Source organism: Antedon mediterranea, chromosome 7 (assembly GCF_964355755.1).
Source record: "Antedon mediterranea chromosome 7, ecAntMedi1.1, whole genome shotgun sequence".
NCBI lineage: Eukaryota > Metazoa > Echinodermata > Crinoidea > Comatulida > Antedonidae > Antedon > Antedon mediterranea.
The window spans coordinates 21,232,938-21,251,798 of NC_092676.1; the positions used below are offsets into that span (position 1 = coordinate 21,232,938).

At 33.3% G+C, this 18,861-nt stretch overlaps 2 protein-coding genes and 1 long non-coding RNA gene across 5 annotated transcripts; 2 read left to right on the plus strand and 1 right to left on the minus strand.

Moving 5' to 3' along the window:
• On the plus strand, nt 1-7,769 carry LOC140054297 (23 kDa integral membrane protein-like). Of its 3 annotated transcripts, none has more exons than XM_072099236.1 (8): nt 1-199; nt 1,635-1,695; nt 3,030-3,224; nt 3,868-3,942; nt 4,359-4,454; nt 5,608-5,748; nt 6,381-6,464; nt 6,691-7,769. In XM_072099236.1, the coding sequence occupies exons 2-8, from the start codon at nt 1,636-1,638 to the stop codon at nt 6,751-6,753; spliced, it is 714 nt and encodes a 237-aa protein (XP_071955337.1). In that variant the 5' UTR covers nt 1-199; nt 1,635; the 3' UTR covers nt 6,754-7,769. The 3 variants fall into 3 exon arrangements, with proteins under 3 accessions (XP_071955337.1, XP_071955336.1, XP_071955335.1); XM_072099235.1 differs by having other exon boundaries at nt 183-285; XM_072099234.1 differs by lacking the exon at nt 1-199 and having other exon boundaries at nt 1,453-1,695.
• A 2,778-nt stretch (nt 7,770-10,547) lies between these two features.
• Nucleotides 10,548-11,443, plus strand: LOC140054443 (uncharacterized). The gene is made up of 3 exons (XR_011846517.1): nt 10,548-10,586; nt 10,904-10,987; nt 11,376-11,443. It is a non-coding gene; the product is annotated as an uncharacterized lncRNA (long non-coding RNA).
• A 793-nt stretch (nt 11,444-12,236) lies between these two features.
• Nucleotides 12,237-18,731, minus strand: LOC140053888 (protein arginine N-methyltransferase 1-B-like). The gene is made up of 9 exons (XM_072098624.1): nt 18,640-18,731; nt 16,622-16,765; nt 16,069-16,224; nt 15,556-15,619; nt 14,925-15,067; nt 14,512-14,599; nt 14,082-14,348; nt 13,649-13,770; nt 12,237-13,310 (listed from the first exon to the last, which is right to left on the minus strand). The coding sequence occupies exons 1-9, from the start codon at nt 18,655-18,657 to the stop codon at nt 13,227-13,229; spliced, it is 1,086 nt and encodes a 361-aa protein (XP_071954725.1). The 5' UTR covers nt 18,658-18,731; the 3' UTR covers nt 12,237-13,226.
• Nucleotides 18,732-18,861: the final 130 nt, after the last annotated feature.

Genomic DNA, 18,861 nt, shown 5'->3' on the forward strand with positions numbered 1-18,861 from the left:
ATAATCACTTCAATTTTCGCGGGCATCGTTGGAATTTTGTTCGAAGTTCACGTCACGCCATCGCGATTTACTTAACTTTTAGTTATACAGTATTTTAATTGGTCTGATTTTACGCTAACTTCATTTTTTAGCTGGTACCCGACGTGAAAGTACTATATCGATACTTCAAGAAGATACAGAGAGTGTAGTGTAAGAAAAGGTGAGGTTGGAAGATTATTCATCGATTGTTGCACAGTTTGGTACGCGTTGGTAAGCTTAATCACAGTAGGTGTTCCTCATTTTAAGGTAATGCAATCCAGACGGCTTTTCTGGTATTACTATTAGATGTACAGAGTACAAGGGTCCATGTTAAAACAATAGAATCGTATGTTTGTTTTAATCAATCAAGTAGTATAAGCCTGATTCTATCATGCCATGTTTGTTTTTTGAATATTTTTTTTTAGATCGTTGGTATATAGAATGTTAGTATGGACATTCAAAAAATTGTTATAATTTAAAATTCTAGAGCCGAGCTATTTAAACATATTCTATATTCCTTCTTAAACCACGTACGTATGCCTAAATGTTTAGTTTTTAATATTTAGTACCATCTAGTATGGGATTCTATGGATTCTATAGTGTGCCATATTTTATAATAGATATACTTTTAACGTTTTTGTTACATTTATGGTCTTTAAGTAAAAAGTGATCTCTTTATTTTTTGTTAAATTACATTTTATCTAAAACTATCCTGCATGTTCTTTATAGTAGGCCTAGTATGCCTACCATGTGTTTCTTATTTATTGAGAGGAGACCGCAGAAACTTGTTAATGTAAAGTAAAGAGTTCTTTAAAAACCAAGTCATGTATACCATGCACCAGGGGTCGCGCCAAGGGGCCTTTTTACATTAACACACAGACGAAACGCATTTGTTTGTTTTTTTATTTGTATCGAATTGAAGTGTAGAGTAAACACATTCAAAGCCACGCACTAATCTGAAGGTCAGGACCATGGTCGACTTTAAACTTTGTATAATATTTAAAAATGATATTATGGTTAAAACTATAGCATCAAAGTTGTAATCTGCTACTATAAATAATACATTCAAGTATAAGCGACTGGCACATAACATGCATAAATGCATATAACTACACAATCTGTGTGTATCGAGTTAAAACCGAAATAATTAAGAACATTTGAGGCTTCAGGGAATGAAAACATGTCGGAATTTCAGACTTTATAGACAATTGAGAACCGTCTAATCTACGGATCTACGACCTAGCCTACGGAGTAAATACCATATAGCCTCCATTAATCTCTAAACACAAATTTTCTACTTTGTTTAAATGTTGTACATTTAGGCTAGGCCTATTTTTATGAACTTTTGATTTAGTATAACTATAAATGCCTGAAAGATTTACGATTCATTTTTTCAAATAATTTTCATCATGTGACCATGCGACTTGCCTGTAAGAACCAAGTTCATTGAACCATGGAGGACTTCCTTTAAGATTTAACTACAATCCTCACATGATTATCATTATAAAAATCAAGCCCCAGGGACAGATTGTTGCTTTTGTTCATGCGGAGAATATTAGGCCCACATTTTTTGGCTAGGCCTACTAGAATAATGCCATGAGTTTTTGTTTCTCTAGAATGACGTGTCGCAGCAGTTTTGTTCGGTCTGCTTTGATCGTGATTAACCTGTTTGTTTGGGTAAGTTATATATTAAACATTAGTTATGAATAATTATTTTCATCTTTAGGTTGGTCATCTAGCTGAGCCAGGGAAGAGAGCGAAGTTATCACACAGTCCAACTCAGCTGATATTTATTAATTTTCATCTAAACCCTAGAAACATTTTATATAATGTTTACTAATATAAATGGGCCGGCTGTTTCTAGCTATTGCACTAATAATGTACTATACTAGGTGTTTTACCGAATGATCGTACGATCAAAACGGTATTGGGTATGTTCCGTGTTATATGTTCCTAACTAATCATTCATTCATAGAAGTACTGATGAAGAAGTCAATGGCGACTATACCTGACTTTCTTCGACTTTTGATAGTATTCAAATAGTTTTGAAAAATGTGTTAGGATACAAATGTACGATATATGATGTATAGGCCTATGCTTATTACAAGCTAAAGTTCGAATGCTCATAATTGTGTTTGGTCAAAACTTTTTTATTGGGTCTGGGATCCAGACTTTATTATCCTTAATTGCAGCGAATTAACTAACGGTATGGTATTAAACAATTTAATATCAAAGTCGACCTTATGTCTACTTCTATTCTGTATCAAACTAAATAAAACATATCAATGACGAGATTTATACCCTTATCAAGCTAAAGTTACTAAATTTAAATTCCACCATAAATCGTAAATTAAATTAATTGGTATGTTATTGATAACTATGCTACCCGTACATTGGTTTATTGTACAGTATATACTGTCTTTACTGTACCAAACTATTGCACTCTTTCTTAACTATGTCATACGATCTCAAAGAAGGCATTGAGTAAAAAACACAATAGAGGAAAATTGTGAACCACGATACCACAGTGAAAATTGGCGAGTTGTAGAAAAATTCTAAACAAAGCAGATCTCGTTATGTTTGTTGTATATTTTTCAAAATGTATGCTGAGAAAATGTGTAAAAATCATTACGAAATTGTATAAAGACTAATATTATACAATCCTCCTACAGTAATGTATGTCAATCTGACCAAATTTGAATTTGTATTACTTGAAACCTTAAATAAAAGCTGTTACCTCCCATATGGTATTGGACAATATGCACAATATTGCACAATATGCTGTTGTGGTGGTCCATAAGTTTATAATGCGCACCGCACGACCGCTGGGTCAGACGCCTCACCCCTTCCCGTCCGTTGTTTTCTTTAGTATTTCTCTCAAAATCTAATCTTCCATTAGTAAGTATATCAATATTTAAACTAAACACTGCGCTAACCAATTCTTTCTTATTATTTAATAACTTAGTCCATTAAATTAGTATTTCATGTTTTTTTTTCTAATATTGCTATAGCTAGGAGGAACAGCTATTTTAGGCGTTGGTGCATGGATTGTCAGTGACCTTTCTGATACCGAACAAGAAGCTCCGGGTCAGGCCTTTATCTTGGGAATTGGAATAGCTGCAGTTGTTCTGGGTGTATTTGTTTCATTAATTGGAATCAGTGGATGCTGCGGAGCCTGTAAAGAGAATGTCTGCTGCCTCAAATTGGTATGATAACTTTAGCTATGTTCACATGCTCTTTTGTCTATCGGAGTTAGTACAAGCGTGTTCACACGCTCTTTTGTCTATCGGAGTTAAATACTGTCCCAAGCATTTGGTTTATCTCTCTCTTCCTTTACGTTTAAACCTTTTCAATTCAATTCAATTCAATTAAAACTTTATTATCCCCATGGGGAAACTCTGTTGGCCTTTTCAAAAGTACAGTACATACAAATATAAAATGGATACAGTACATAAAATATAAAATACGATAAAAAAAGCCATACAAAATATACATATAAAATGTATGTGGTCCGACGTCACATAATGTAAACCGGAGTTATATAAACCAGTACACTGAAGTTGCATCGGAGTTAATGATACGGAGGTGTAAGATACGTTGAATGCACAGTACCTCATGATTTGATTCAGTTTAAATATGTACATGTGAACATGCTTCTCTTCAATGAGAATAACGCAATGATAATAGTCCTTACATTTTTCAAATCAGATACCGGGACCGGGGTATTTAAATCCAATTTACTCTTAATATAACTATTATTATTATTTTTTATGATCATTATTTTAAAATAAAGATTGGTTTGTATTCGGGCTTTCCTATTGTTTCCCTAACCACATTGTTTGTTTACAGTTTGTTGCATTGGTGTCACTATTGGTCTTATCGGAACTTGTGATAGCAGTGTTTTCTATTTTGATGTCTAGCCAGGTACAATATGTTAATAAATGAAAGTTCAAATATAATGTTATAATCTACAGTTTATACGATAGTGTATGTGTTTTATTGGAAACAAAATAGCAATGTAACTTGAGGTTCATTGCAATGTTGCATTCTATAATCTACTCTAATTTCCACCCGGCATAAATTATCATATCATAGGCAAATTCCACAATACAGTATCACATGTATCAAGGGTTAAGGGTTAGGGTCTATACAGGATTTACAGATACATGTATGAAGTTGCAATAATATTAAAAATTTGTAAATTTGTAGTACTGTACGGCAAACTTTTGCTTAAAAATGTTTTTTTTTTACAAAATATGTTAAGTTATAGGAGGCCGAGTTATCCACCTTACCCCTCAACTTTCCACCAGACTTTAATTACTTCTATTATATTGGAACAGATTGAAGAAAAAGTAGACGAACAAATGATGCAATCTGTAAAGGTGTACAACCTCCATCCAGAGGCAACTAAAGGCTTAGATCGTGCTCAGTACGGGGTAAGACATTTTGGACAAGGTTAGATACAACGACGTAACATAAATAGGTAGTAGAGTTAAGCTTGGTTCCCATTGGAGACAAAACGCAAGGTTGTAACGCAACGAAAGCGTGTTGACCAATGACAAGCGAAAGTTCGAATAATCCAAAGCTTGTGATTGGTCAACTCGCTTACGCATTACTTGAACTGGACGTATATTTTTGTTTACTAAGATCAAAGTTATATTTGCTCGTCGTTTATTTTGTGTTGTAATGGGATGAACGTTATTTGTGTTTTGTGAATGAGGGAGGTAACAAAAACAAACGGACCTGATAGATAGCTGTTAATTTGACCTGTTGGTTTGTTGTCTCATATTTGACCTGTGTGAATTTTTACCAGTAATTACTCTTGTTGATAGCTTTATGCTTTTATACTATTGACCCCTATCATGTGTATACCGTTTTTATTTCATAAGAATCTCATGCTGAGTGAGACCGCCAAATAAACTAAGCAAGACAAATTCTTCGAGGGTGGGGTGACTTTAAATGAAAAATTAACTAACGGAAAAAAGCAACATACTACGAAGAAGCAAAACCTTTAGATTGTGTGTGTATAAAACTATTTGAGGCATGCCTATTATACATTTGTAACAAATATGAACAGAAATAAGACAATTAAGTTTGAGGCTAAAAAATTGGTTTGGAAAAATAATGTACACCTTACATGATACAAATGAACTGGTTCTTTCCTATTTCTTCTAATTTCAGTCCCCAATGTTCTTTTTTTCTGTTCGTATACTATATTCTGTTCTGTATGTATAGTTAAGGTCAGGTCACAGTTCAAATACTATTAATTAAAGATAGTTTCTGTTTCTAATCTGTTTAAATTTCGTCCACTGAATCTATACTTTGAAAGAGTCTATTAGGCCTACTGTACAGCCACCATGTGTTGTTTTAATCTAAACTAGTGAACTACTTAAAAGTGTGATGTTCCCAAGTATGGTAGTGATATGCCCAAATATGGTAGTGATATGCCCAAATAAGGTAGTAATATGACATCATCATCACCACATAAAGTTTGATAGTGTAGACAGAGCTATACATTGTCTAAAATGTACGTCATTTTATTTTGTTTCCATATACTCTTAATGATGTTCACAACTCTTTTGATAACAGTTGCAATGTTGTGGTTCATCAGGTCCTAGTGACTATAACGAAAACATAAACATAACAGAAAACATGGTACCGGCAACGTGCTGTAAGCAGCCTATGGATGAATGCACCTTTATGCAAGATTCTGAGACTGTCTACCAAACAGTAAGTCTAATTACCCAGGATGATCTAGATTTTTAAGGGTGGGGCAACATTCTTATCTTAGCTAATAAGTGAGTGAGTGGCCGAGCGGTTAAGACAGTGGAACCGTAATCACGTAGCCATAACATCGGCAGGGGTTCGAGGCTCACTCACTCCATGGTTCTGGTGGTAGAACGAGTCTCCTCGGATAAGGACTATAAACCGTAGGTCCAGTGTACACAACTTGCTCGTGTGCACTTTAAAGAACCTAGTACATCTTTCGAGACGAGTAGGGGGTTACCCCGGTGTATTAGTACATCACAGCCACTGATCACCAACTGGGCCCTCTGGGAGATCAGTCTTTGACTGAAGAGGTCACCCAGTATAAAGATAAAACAAACAAACAAACAAAACAAGACCTATCGCGTTAATGAAGGGATAGATTAGACAATCGTCTTGCTAAGGCACTAAACATGTGATGGGATTCTGCTTTCTCTCAACTTCAAAAACTGACTCCATTCACTATTGCCTCTAAAACCTGTTGGTCTTTTCAGTCCTCTTTCAACGACCTCGTTCGCATTATGTTGCCTTAACCTGATGGGGAAAAAATAATCCATCTCTCCATTCACCGTTTCACATTCTGTTTTATTCTATAGGGATGTACAGAAAGATTGGTAGAGTATGCTGATGAATATCTAGCATGTATCATCGGAGTTTCGTTAGTTTTACTTGTCTGCCAGGTATGTATACATTCACAGTCACATATATTTTTATTATATGTTCTGTTTTTTTTATGATGGAACAACAACGATTACTTGACTAAATTTAGGCCTACAGAAAATCTGCGATAAAAAGGCCCCAGTGCATGAAGGAGAAAGAAGCCCAATAGTTTTCAAATTTAAAACGTGAATTTCTCCCCGTTAGGCCGGACATGTAGTTGTAATTCAAAATTTGCATTTTTTTCAGATTCTCTCTCTCATTTTTGGTTGTTGTTTGATTCGATCAGTTCAGGATGAAGAAAAAGTATAACGATATACAGACAATCGTTGTAAATGAAATACAGCATTATGATCGTATTATTTTATAGTTTGTTAAAGCTTTTAGTAAAAATTAGTACTTAGAATAAAACGCGAGATGATACATTTAATATTACCGAAAACGTAGTGTGTCAAATTTATCAATACTATAATTATGTACTCCATGAGCGTATTTAAATGACTTATATTAGAGTAACGGGGCGCAGATTTGGACATTATCAATTAATTTGTTGACTATAATTTAGTATTGTAAGTTGTAGACACTTATGTAGATACTGTACTTATGTTTTCTGTAAGTCTTATTTTGCCTGATTTACTTATTGATGAGATATTAGAAAGCTTTCAATTAGCGACGTGGAGTCTATGACGTCATGTTCATTTATTGCGCATGCGTTTGAATTTGGTTTGGCAATTTCGTCGGACCCAAATTCATCGAATAGGTCCAGGTGACGACCTTGAATGGGTTTAGCACAGAAATTCACATGTGAACGTGTTGGTGTATGGTGACGACTTGGGACATACTATGACCTAATGCATGATTATTACATAAGTCCTATTCCTCGAAAATCAAAAGCTCCCTATAGGCCTAAGTTTAACAATACACTACATATTGTGGATAGAGTATAGGCAGTCATACCCTCCGCACCTACTGCTGAGGCAGGAGTATTACATGCATGTATTGCCGACGTCAATGAAGCAACATTACCGTGTAACAGATATAACTCAACCCCTTTATTATCATTATTATTCGTTTCATAAGAGAAGATTGTCTTAGAGAGTCATCGACACTTTGTGTATTATTTAATTTTATGTTCAATATTAGTCAGTAAATTTGTGAGAGTTTCAAATTTAGGAATATCTCATCCAAAATAAAAATTATTCAATTTTTTGTTTTTATGTATTTATTTTGAATTTCTGTAAGAAACAATAATCATAAACCTTTTATATTTCTGTAAAATTATAGCATTCTGTAGATTAGTTTTTTAAATAGTAATAAAAACATTAATATAGTGTCACGCCTACGAGTAATGTCGTTTCTATTTGTATTTAAATCATGTTTATCTAACGGTCACTAACGCCGATTAAAAACGAAATAGTCTGCAGAATATCCAAAGTCCAAAGAATGGTATCATGTAGATAACGGTTGTACGGTATAGGTTATCGCAAATTATACATTGAAATGAAGGTCTGTGTTTAAATATTGATACGTTCTACCAGTCGATAGACGGCATATTATTTCGTGTAGAGTTACGAACATCGATACAAAGGTAAGATTAGGCCAAGTTTTCAAAGATGGTATGATAATGTTAGTCTAGGTCCATTCTCCTTATAGGCTACTATAAAGTATGTTGTGTCTTGAATAGACTGTATTTTAGGTCTAATCATAAAACAAGCTGTTTTGATATAGTTAAGGTAGTAGGGCATATTCTGTGGAGCGCTATGAACAATGACACAGACGTGTAATCATCCTTCTTAAGGTTTGCTAAAAAGCATCGGAAAAAATGTCTTTAATAGGCCTAATCACAAAAAACTGTTTATATAGCGATGCTGTGTATTGTTGACGATTATAAACGTGAATAACAAGTGAAAGTGAATACAAGATTTAATAATACAGTATGACATCATATAGCAGGGATGTAACTTATTTATAAGTTAGGTTTTTATAGGCATATTTCTCATTATTAGATCTATGCCTGTACATGCATTGGAAAAACAGTTGAAATTTCATAATGAAAATAAAGATATTTGTTTTTTAGATTAAAAAATACGGACTAAGATGGCTTTCAAGATATCGTTCATTAGAAACTTGCTTTCAATAGTAAACATTTTCACATGGGTAAGTATTTGTATGGACGTAAGCGCAACCCTCGAACCAGAAAAATCCATAGGCCTATTAAAATTACAATTCTTTACAACTTGTTTGTTTGTTTGCACGATATCGCCTACAGTTTTCAAGTTATCATTCTGATATACATAGGTACTGTATATACTTACAGAATATCTATTGAAAATCGGTTCACTAATTACATCACAAATAAAAAAAGAAACATTTGTATTCTTGTAACATGGGCTAAAATGTCAACATGCGCCCTCTGTGGCAATATTTTACCAAGTACTTTACTCAGTTTCTGAGCGCTTTCATTTTTGTTTGTTAGATCGCTGGAGGTGCTATACTGGGTGTTGGACTCTGGATTTTGATAGACTTTGCAAATTATGGAATTGAGTTTGGAAAAGATGTTGTGGAGGCAGTCGCAATAGTTGTCATTAGCGCTGGATGTTTCGTGTTTTTTGTTGGTTTCATTGGCTGCTGTGGTATAATGAGAGAGAATCTCTGCTGCCTTTACTTGGTCGGTAGAAAAAGACATTTTATCTTTAAATTTAAAATGTTGGCCTATCATAAAATAAATAGATTTTTTCACCGGAAATTTCTCATCTATTTTTGTTTGTATTCCCCAATCCAGTTTTAAGATACTTTACCACGTTGATATTATTACATGTTTGTACCCAGAAGAGAATCCATGATTTGAAAAGGATATTAAGAAATGCCTGAAAATTAAAACCTAATTAATGATACAAGTACTCCTCAGTTCAATTATTCTTTGTAGTGCCTCAAAAAGTTTTCGTATGACTTTCAATTCACTTAAGTAGGCCTAACCACTTATGATATTTTGTTTATATCCAGTATTTCGTATTGCTTGGTGTAGTCATTCTGATAGAGGTTGCTGTGGCATCGGTTGGGCTTAGTATTTTATCTGTGGTAAGAAATACGATAAGAATTTTTTAAAGTACTTCGGCATTAGGTAAATTAATTATCAATGATGATAATGACGTTATAGGTGATGGTGTAGATACTATCTTTAATTTGTGATAGATGATAACACTGATAATGAAAGTGATAAGTATGTTGATAATTATGGCGATGATTGTGAAAATGATTGATAATATATCACGTTGTTGTATCATTGGTTTAGGTTGAAAAGGAAATGGACAAATCCATGAAGTATACAATAAAAAATGTTTACGGCAAGAAAACTGAAAATGGCATTGATTATATACAAAAAAAAGTATTGCAGTATTTTTTATCATCATACTCTAAGTCATTACAATCATAATTTAAGCCATCTGGTCAAATTATCGGGCGTTTAGGGCCGGGCCGGACGCCGGGTACCATACCTAAATAACCAACAATATCGGTAAGGGTTCGAAACCGACTCGCTCCTAGTACTGGTGGTGGAAAGTCTTCTCGGATAAGCGCAATAGACACAGTTTGCCCGAGTGAACTTTAAATAGCACAGTTCATTATTCGAGACGAGTAGAGGACTACTCGGTAAACTGGTTCACAGATACCTCCTGTATTAGTGGGATTACCAACTATTTAATAGGGCAGTGCCTACATACTTCAAATAAAATCACCCACTCTATTGCCCATGATTATACAGTACATATTATCAGTTAAGTTTTTAGCGTGGTTGATCTTGTTTGTCTTTCATGACCAACTCTTAGAATTTGACAATGCAGTAATAATTTAAAAACAATGTCGTTAATAATCTTCATTCATTTGGGTAACAATTACAAAAGACAAATTATAAAAGACCAGCCTAATCATATTATCATTTCATAATAAATATTTTTATTAATTAATTATTAATTTTATTTGTGATGTTTAATCAGTTCGAGTGCTGTGGATCAGTTGGGCCCGAGGATTGGCGGACATCTTGGTGGGTTTCAAGCAACGAAACATCAACGGGTGTTGTACCTCTTTCGTGTTGTAACGAAGAAGCATGTTGGGAGGATGGTTATGATTCTAGCAAAATATATCAAAGAGTAAGAATAAGATTTATATTTATTATAACAATTACGGTACGTGTTATTTCAAGCTTCTCAACCTATCAAGTTAAAACACTTTAGTGGTATAGGCAGGGAGTATAGGAATGAATAAACGCTAGTAAACCATATAGTACGACAAGGAAATCAAGCCTTCCACCTAATACGAATAAATTAACTTTTATAAAAACTCCTTCAATATATATACCTAAGGTCTAAATTAGACATTTAAATGTTACAAGATCTTTTGAGCGACGATCTGGAAACAATTTAGAAATTCGTAATACACTATGTAATGGTTTATTGTTCTGATTTAGGGTTGTGTAGAAGTCTTGTATGGGTACATTCACGACTATTTTACAGCCGTTGCTGGTGTTTGTTTTGGAGTATTGGCTATTGAGGTTAGTTTACTGGTGACCGGAAAACGAGCTTTGCTCAACAACATTTTATGTATACATTTTTATATTTTTTTGTTGTAGTGGAATAAATTGATACTGATATGTTGTAGTATATACATTGTGTTTCGCAACAACAAACAGCAGCACAGTTTATGACACTGTGGGAGAATCTGGTGGGAGAATCTGGTGGCATATACAAGAAACACTGACAACAATGTTCCGTACATAGGCTAAAGTAACTAGTACTGTAAATACCGTCATTTAAAAAAAAATGTCGTATTTGGTAAGAATCTTCAAAACCCTGCAGTTTCGATGCTCAGAAGTTGCGCTAGGCATGTGAATGGGTTACTGTATCTCAATATGAAAACAATTACTGAATGTTTTATTTCAGATTTTTGCAATGGTTCTATCTTGCGTGCTAGTGTTTGAATTGAGAGAAACAACAAAATTGTGAATCTTGGGACAGATGAGTTGTAATTTCGAGCTTTAAACATGGAATGAGGAACGCCCGCTTCCAGAAAGTGGGGGGGGGGGGGGGGGGTAACCATTAGTCTTCAACGCCAGACAGTTAAAACGTGCAAGAACTTCAAAGACATTTCATTTGTGCCTATTATATAATACCATTATAACATTATCTTATACCTTCATTATTATACTAAAGATTTGTTCCCAATTGAACGTCAGTTGACCAATGACATCGTCATTTAACCATGGATGCTGAGCTCGGGAGATCAAATGCTTTATGTTAGATTGCATTGATTTGAAGATGCAATAATAAAGATTAATTTTTAAAAATTTAAAAATAAGGATTACTTAAATCAGACTTTCAATAGGTTATTTTGTAGTTTTAATCAAGTTAATCCCTTCCATAAAAACAAAACGAACGAAAATAATGTTTTCTCATATAAAAATTACAAAATAAATGGTCAAATTGAACCAAAAACCCATTGGCTGGCAGCCAATCTGACTATTTTTTGGTTTAAATTATAGTGTTTTCAGGTAAATAATTTTTTTCAATTCAATTTTTGTTCAAAGTGGATAAATATTATGTAACATTAAAATGGCATATTCAACAACAAAACATTTTTTTGAGGGGGACAATACATCTTTAATCAATTACCCCTGTGTGGCATCTAAATGTGAACATGCTTTAAAATAGTTACGTATATCACCTTTTTTTGTGTAAAATGGTCTGAAATATATAAGGGAAAAGATAAGATCCATGCAAATGTTGGTTAACAAACAACAAATATGGACATACAGTACGTACAACTGGTAGATTTATTTATTCAACTTTTTAGACCTGTAGAAGATTGATTTGAATAACTGCATCAAATATATTAAAAAAAAACATTAAAAAAAGAGAAAAAATCGCAGCCTTCCATTAAACAAAAATGTCCAAGAAAAAATTTCCAATTAAAAAATATTTTGTGCCAAATAAGCATTCAATGAATACAATAATCTTCATTCAGCATTTAAAAGTAGGCCTACAGATATTTTACAAACAGCACCTGACTAACTTATTCATTTTCTAATCTGTATTATGTTTATACAATAATACATGCAGTATATGTTGTATATTACACTGAATTTCCATATAAAACATTTTCAAAAGTCTTAATACAGTTTACCCTTACCTTTGGGACAATTTAATCCTGAAGGTGTCCCCTTAATAGAGGTTCTAATGCAATTAATATTCAACGAAAATGCACCAAGCATACACTGTTGAATTAATCGATTTATCATGGTTAAAATAATTTAATTTAACATAATGTAGTATTCAACATACCACATAATGTAGTATTCAACATACCACATTTTAACATCGTATTTGCAGTGATTACCGCCATTTTTATTTCTTCATAAATATTTCACAGCCTACTTATTAGGCTGACAGTAGTAGTAGTGTATTAATACACTATTGAAATGACATCATGACCCTCATTTGTTATGCATGTTTGATTTTGACAATTATGCATACATTACTGGAATATAAATACCTCATTCCAAACACTGTAAAATAGTTCGTTATTAACATTATTTAAAACATAAGGAAAGTACAAGCTGCATTCCTTAAACGTTGATTGCTATCCAATGTCCAAATATCTTCATTCAAAATTACCAGTTGAATACTTTTGGAATTCTGGAACAGCAAATGATGCAAGGCAGAGAGAATTCAGATAAGAATCTGCTTTGGCCTAAATGCAAAAGACAACACGACAAAGCATTCAAGCCCGGTGTCCTAACGCATGTGATATGTGAACCGCTGTTTACATTCACTCAACTCGCCTTGGAACTCGACATCTATTTCAAAATCAAGATCCCTCTGAAAAAGAATAAAAAATGTTAATAATAGATACAGTCAACTCTCCCAATACCAAACTCTCTGAAAACCAGAAACTCTCGCAAAAGGTCCCAAATTCCTCTTTCCAAGCACATTTTAAATACCAGACTTTCTGGAAAACCAGAAATATTTCGCCAGCCCTAAGGTGCCTGGTATTGAGAGAGTTGACTGTATATCACTATTACAAATTATTAACAATTATATAAAATAGAAAGTCAATATTGCAATATATTGCCTTTTCGAAATATTGTATTCTATATATTCTAATAAAATACAGTACCCTGTATTAGCATTTTAAGTTAAGCATAATAATTACTTACATTGTTCTTAGCATTAGGTGTCATAGTAAGGACACCAGTAATGCCTTCACCTCGTTTAACAGTCAGATAATCATCAAGATAGAAGACAGTCTGCTTCCAATGAGTATAGTGTGAATCGGGAGCTACATGAAAAAAATTAGAAATACAGGTAATTGCATGTGACCATGAAAATTACTTGTACAAGTCGGAATATATACAGTAGAACGCTCTTTTAGGACACCTCCATTAAAGAGACACTTTCCCTAAAAAAAACCCCAGGAAATATGTTTTAAAACTACGGCCAACCTCTCTTCAGGGGATAAATCTTCGAGACACATACGTCTGTTTTCGCAGGTGTTTCCTAAATAGGGGTTCTACCATATCAGAAAATGTTTTCACCAATGAATGAATTCACTTCTTTGTAGAATATTATTTAATACCAAAATAGATTTACCTGTAGAGAACCCTGTGCGTTTGTGACACATTGTAAACTCAATGTTAAAGTAAGTGACAAGAGCCTGAACATAGTCACTTCTACTGCATTTCAGTTGAAACGGCGACGAGAAACTCATGTCTTCCACTTTCACTGTGTACATGTCAATTTCCTTTAGTAGACAAGCGTTTGACACGACCTGCTTCGGGTCAACGCAATCGACGAGCGGCTCACTCACTGCGACATCTCGTATACAGCTCATGTCAAACCCGTATACATTCTCCCACCCTGCAAAAAATACAGATATAGTACACTGAATATATAATTCCATAAATGAACATTAAATTTCTACTGCAAATTTCAAAACTATCGACTAATTAGTAAAAAACCAAAGTACCTAAATAGTAACAAGGTCTACAGTAATTTGAGAGTAACTTAGTATTGTACTTACAATTGATCTTTTCATCTTTATATTGTCTGTCTTCTATGGCAGTTACATAAAGTGTTGCACGGTCAGGAAATATAAGCCCTTCAGGTGCCTGTTGGTAAATCAAATTGCTGTTTGTGGTTGTATGCATAAAACGCGCTGTGAACGTTCCTTGGCTTACGATTTAAATTTCTATCTTCGCATCCGGTATTATTGTTTGCGCTGAACTGTGAACACTGCGTCTCATTTCAGCTTCTGGCTGGGAACTTGTTTTAGATGAGATGTTATGCGTTTATGTAGTCCATGCAAGTTAAACACCATCAAATTTGGGCAATGATTATCAATGGTGTTATACACTTTAACATTCAGCAATAATATGATATAGCTAACCACAACAATGTTTATTAAATTGATAAAAGAACATCTACAGTACTTACCAACCATTTGTCACGTGCATAGATCACTGTGTTTAACATACTCTCGTAAAATAAACAATACCCCATCCATTCACTGATGATTATATCTACTTTATCTACAGGCAATGTAACATCTTCAACCTTTCCTTTCACCAATGTTACAACTGTAAGAAAAAAAAGATGCCTAATAATTTACATGTTATTTTTATTTTTTTATTGGGACTAATATTATATTACAAATGATGTATGATTTACATTTAATGTAAATAAATAAAAGGAAAATAAGGCTAAAAAAATTATGTTTCGAACTCCATCATGGGGTCATTATCAAGTCTAATGAAGACATTCTAAAAAACAGCTAATTATATAACACTAATCAAGGGTCAAAGTTTAAATAACAAAAGACCTATTGTCTAACATCCTGTTAAATGAAAAGCGTTAAAGAATGACATTGTTTATTCAGACTAGGTTTTAATTGTCTGATGTACAGCATTTAAATAAATCAATAATAAGTCAAATTTGTTTTGCATCTCCTAAGTATATACTAAAACATGAACTACTAATGTCTCCATTATGGAGTCGAAACATTGTTCTTTTTTAAGCGTTGTTTAATATAAAATAGTGCATATACAACTTGACTGTGATAACTTACTGTGGCTTAGGTTGTTGGCTTCTACTATTTTCTTAGCATGATCCACTATACTTGAGCACTCAATCTGAAAAAGTCATTAATTTAATATTGATAAAATTAAATGTCATATATTTGTTTAAAGAATCGTAATGGATTTTAATTATAATTGTATAACTCAATTTCCTTTTTGGTTAACCAGTCATTTGAATTTTGAACTCTTTTCTTTTTTGTAATGTATTTGTTATTTTCTGACGAAATAAAAAATGAAATGTTCCTTTCTACAGTATCTGTACCATATGCTTGACTCTGAAAGTTCAATTTTAAATGCCTGCCTTGTTGTTTTGAAACGCCTTGGTTTTGCTGATTGATTTTGTATACAAAAATTGATGGGGTTGAGTTGAGGCCCTATCTAGCCTATGCAAAAGAACTATCTGTACATGTGTGATGAGGATTGAGAGTAAAAAAAAATGGAATTTTTATTATCAAAAAAAAAAATAATAAGGTAGAGTAAAGTAAAAATTATACATTATTTACCCCTATAACTTGTTTTGCCCCTGCCTTGGCTGCAAACATACATAGAATACCAGTTCCACATCCAACATCCAGCACGGTCTTTCCGCGAAATAAATGCTTGTTGTGGTACATTGAATTTTTATATGTCAACGTTCTAACTTCATCCTTCAACATTTCCTGGAATAAAATTGCGCAAATGTTATTTTTTTTTAAACATAGCTATAATTTTCGTTAACCAATTAATACATGTATCAAGGGTTTTTTGCACAGATCTTGGATACCCCAACAACCAAACAGTACCAACCAAGCCAGAGTGTGTAGGGGGGGAAAGCTACAATTAATGGGTAGTGGTGATGTGATGATGATGTCGTATCAATACCATATTTGGGCATATCAATACCATATTTGGGCATATAACTACCATATTTGGGCATATAACTACCATATTTGGGCATATAACTACCATATTTGGGCATATTGCTACCATATTTTGACACATACTTTTTTGTCAAACTAGTTTGATAGTGTGGACAGAGCTTTAGATTTGAATACCGTAGTTTATATATATACTCACTTCATGGATACCAAAGTGCGCATATGAATCAAAATAATAATCTTTAGACGTCATTGAATCTACGGTTGCTTCATCTGAACCCTTGGCCTTCTTTTCAGGAGATGGAACGATGTCTGCTTTACTACAAGCAACTGCTACCGAAGTCTAATTTAAATGAGAATTAAATTCTTATTCAATCAATGCATATATGTCATTTCATTCAAGGGTTTTATTCAATAAACTAAAATTTACATTGTAGCCAAAGGCTAAATTGTGTAAAATTTTACAAAATATTGCACATTAAAAAAACATCTTATATTAAAATGGAATTAGATAAAGTACATAATATGAAAATGAGAAAAACATTGAAAAATCAAAGTAATTGTTACAAATCATCGCCTAATAAAATAATACTACTGTAATAATTCGGATAAGTTCTAAAGGATGAGACCATTTGCAGGCAAGTACAATGTGATTTAAAACAATATATTAATATTCCATTATAAAACTGCACTGGGCAGTCATTTAATTGGTGCTAGTTCCGTTTGGGACCTGTTTTTATTTCTACTTCCTTTTGATTCCAAACTTGTTAAGTACAGTAACTTACAGTATTGTGAATACCACACCTTAAAATTGGGCGTCATACTGTAAGTACTTTTATGAAGAAGAATCGCATAAAAAGTAACAAATAAATCCTTTAAATTGATGATTTTACAGACATGTTTCTTGCATACCGTTCGCAAATTTAGCATACTCGAAGTTCAATATTTTCGTTTTTATAGTGCGCCAAAAGAGCAACAACAATAGATGGTTAAAAACTCAGTGAATGCGTCTTCTTTTAATGCATCTATTATTGAAATACACATTTAATTTTAATATATTTTATGTCAATAAAAATGCTGTAACATTTTACTGACTAATAATGTCCTGTTTTCAAATAGCAACCAACCCTAAATCGGCATTACTACCTAGCCTACAGTAGGCCTAAGAGGAATATTATTTAGATCATTGAGGTATAAACCTTCAGTACATGTAATATGATAATGAATTTGTTGATTTTCATTCCTAAAAGTTCTTGCGAAAACCATGTAACAATAACATTTTTATTGCATTGACATTGACAAAATATGTTAAAATTAAACGTAATTTTCACCAATAAATGCATTACGGTAAATATACGTATTATACCGAGTTTAAAAATTAGCCTTCTATTATGATTGCTCTTTTGGCGCTCCATAGAAACAACAACATTGAACATGAGGTATGCAAAATTCACGAACCGATGTCCGAGAAACACGTCTGTAAATTCATCAATTTAAAGGATTTATTTGTTACTTTTTATGCGATTCTTCTTCGTAAAGTATTTTTGAGGCCTAATTCTAAGGTGTGGTACTCACGATAAAGTTACTTAACAAATTTTGAGTCGAAATAAACGACAGGTGCGAAACGGAACTAGCGCCTTTAATTTAACCCAAAACAAGCCCAAGACTCCCAGACCTAAATAATCTTGGCATTAATGCTGTACTCTACTGACTGTATAACACACAAGTAGAGGGTAAATCGTGAGTAGGAATGGATTGAATGGAGGGAGTTTAAACCAGTTTGCAAACAAGATTTTACTCTAGCGTATCCAATCATCAGACAAGTTTATTGTAAAAATAAAAAATTATTAATTTAGGCCTAAAAAACTGTTTGTAATTATAATTTAAAAAGGTAAGATTAATTAATTACCGGCGGGTAATAGGCCTAGCTAAATATTATTATTATTGTTCTATCATCTTTAATAACATCCTAAGAATACCAGGCCTGCTGCATTATGCTAAGCCGCACATTTCATACACTGCCAAGGCATTCACCGCCCGGTATCATGGATGAAATACAGTAGTACTACACTCTACAGTCACTCTGACTGAGGCTAGCCTAGGCTTAACAATAAACAGCTTAAATCACGTTTAAAATATACCGTCTCTGCCCTTTTACTAATCTTATACTATCTTTAATAGTAGGGCATAACATAATAGCAATAATTTTGGCATTACCTGCATGTTTTCTTCCATTTTATAGAGTTAAATGAATAGTTGTTTTCTCGACTTTGTTTGAAAATTCAATCGTACATACCATGTGCGATACGACGCGCAATAGGCTATCTCTTAACGACGACTACTGGATCCGTTTCAATACAATGTGGGTATTTAAATGTGACGTCACGATTAGGCTGTTGATTTGATGAATTTATATTCATTAATGGAGAGATTTATTAC

Bases quoted from the DNA above. Each gene is read 5' to 3' on its own strand.
- LOC140054297 (XM_072099234.1), top strand. From the start codon at position 1,615: ATGAGTTTTTGTTTCTCTAGAATGACGTGTCGCAGCAGTTTTGTTCGG. The intron at 1,696-3,029 runs GTAAGTTATATA...ATATTGCTATAG, and splicing joins TGATTAACCTGTTTGTTTGG to CTAGGAGGAACAGCTATTTT. The intron at 4,455-5,607 runs GTAAGACATTTT...TTTTGATAACAG, and splicing joins TAGATCGTGCTCAGTACGGG to TTGCAATGTTGTGGTTCATC.
- LOC140053888 (XM_072098624.1), bottom strand. The intron at 15,068-15,555 runs GTAAGTTATCAC...TTTTTCTTACAG, and splicing joins AGCCAACAACCTAAGCCACA to TTGTAACATTGGTGAAAGGA. The intron at 13,771-14,081 runs GTAAATCTATTT...TTTTTCATGTAG, and splicing joins ACGCACAGGGTTCTCTACAG to CTCCCGATTCACACTATACT.